The sequence below is a fragment of the Marmota marmota genome, unplaced genomic scaffold (assembly GCF_001458135.2).
Source record: "Marmota marmota marmota unplaced genomic scaffold, marMar, whole genome shotgun sequence".
NCBI classification, from domain to species: domain Eukaryota; kingdom Metazoa; phylum Chordata; class Mammalia; order Rodentia; family Sciuridae; genus Marmota; species Marmota marmota.
The window spans coordinates 24,699,122-24,700,735 of record NW_025999842.1 but is presented as its reverse complement, the minus strand read 5'-3'; the positions used below and the strand labels follow the sequence as shown (position 1 = coordinate 24,700,735).

The 1,614-nt window shown below is 53.3% G+C and overlaps 1 protein-coding gene across 1 annotated transcript in view; it reads right to left on the bottom strand.

Annotated features, from left to right (window-relative positions):
* Lin28b (lin-28 homolog B) overlaps window positions 1-83 on the bottom strand; it is a 121,307-nt gene extending 121,224 nt beyond the window's left edge. Inside the window, exon 1 of the mRNA XM_048800328.1 lies at window positions 70-83. Within this exon, the coding sequence (XP_048656285.1) occupies window positions 70-83 (14 nt within the window). The remainder of the gene's footprint in view (window positions 1-69) is intronic.
* Between the last annotated feature and the right edge of the window lie 1,531 nt (window positions 84-1,614).

The window sequence follows — 1,614 nt, the reverse complement described above, 5'->3', positions numbered from 1 at the left end:
AGACCCGGGACCTCGCTCGCACACCCGGCCACGCTCACACTCGCGCGGCCGCGGGGACCGGCTGCTTACCTCCGGGGCCTCATGGTCGCCTCCTTAGCTGGGGTGTGAGCGGGGATAGGGTGTGAGTACGTGTGTGGCGTTCAGTCCCGGAGGACGGGGCAGAGGAAGGGGCCTGCAGTCTGTCACTTCCTGAGGGAGCGCGGCGCTCGGGAGACCCGCGATGCGCGCGGCGGGGCTGGGAGGGTCAGCACATTGTGAGCCGGCGAGGGAACGCGGAATGCGCTGTCGCCGCCGCTCCGCCACCGCAGCCCGGAGGGTGGCGGGCCGCGGGGAGGAGGGGGCTGGGCTAGGGGGCCGCGGGGCGCGGCGGCCGCACCAGGCGGTTCGACCGGAGCCCTGCGTCAGGCGGCGGCACGCGCACACCTGCCCGCCGCCGTTCTCGGTCGCGTCATTGGCTGCCCGTGCCCAGCGCGCGAGATTGAACCTTCCATTCATTCCTGGGCCGGGCGGGCGCGCACCGCAGCAGCGCCCTCAGTCCCGGGGACGCGCGACTCCGCCAACAACCTCGGAAGCGCGTTCCCGTGCGGGGTGTGGGCGCGCAGGGTCGCCGCGGTCCACAGTTCTGGTCGAGGCTTGTCTAGGGCCCGGGCTTTTCAGTCAGGTGTTTCGGCTCAATGTTTGGGTCCAGGAGAGGGTCTATTGATGGTAAAGTCGCTGGGGCAAGCCTGGAGGATAGCGGGGCGATGCTGCTCCTGGCTCCCCAACTGCCACTTTAGCACAGTAAAACTTTAAGGTGCTAAAATGGTATCCGGAGCCAGAGTCATCTTATCCTTACCTACAAATGCTCTGGAGGCACCTTGAGATAATTAATTCCTAACTGCAGGATTCAAAGTAATAATTAGTAATGTATCCATGGAGCACACCATTGCCAGTGTCAGAAGTTTAAGGAAACTAATATCAGCTGTTCCTAATAAACTCCATCTCAAACTGATTAATTCAATACATTAATTATCACAAAAAACCAAAAGCACCATGGCCAAAAATAGTGATATGGATACACCTGGTCTTGGTGTAGCTTCTCAAAATATAACTGCATTATCTCCTATTTTCTACCTGATACAGTCATAATTCCTATCGCTCAAAGTTTCTCGCTACACTTGCAGAACTAAAAAGGCCCTGGTCAACCAGTTACAAAAATCAGATATAGCCTTGTGATCTGGAATACTTGGTGGGACAAATTAAAGAGACTAAATATTTCAGCAAACTGAAACCGTGTGTGTGTTATAAAAATTAAAAGTGGAAAACTTTGAATATGATTAATAGTCCAGTTGGCTGGGTAATACTCTAAAAGGCAAATCCCCAAACCATTTCTGTGTAATAATGACTGTATTCTTCCTTCCAATTTCTGGATTAAGATTAGGAAACCAGGGCTGGGATTGTGGCTCAGTGGTAGAGCGCTTGCTTAGCACGGGCGGGACCCAGGTTCGATTCTCAGCACCACATAAAAATAAAGGCATTGTGTTGTGTCCATCTACAAAAAAAATATTCTCTCTCTCTCTCTCAAAAAAAAAAAAAAAAAGATTATTAAACCAAACCAGTTCACCTCTCAGGTAT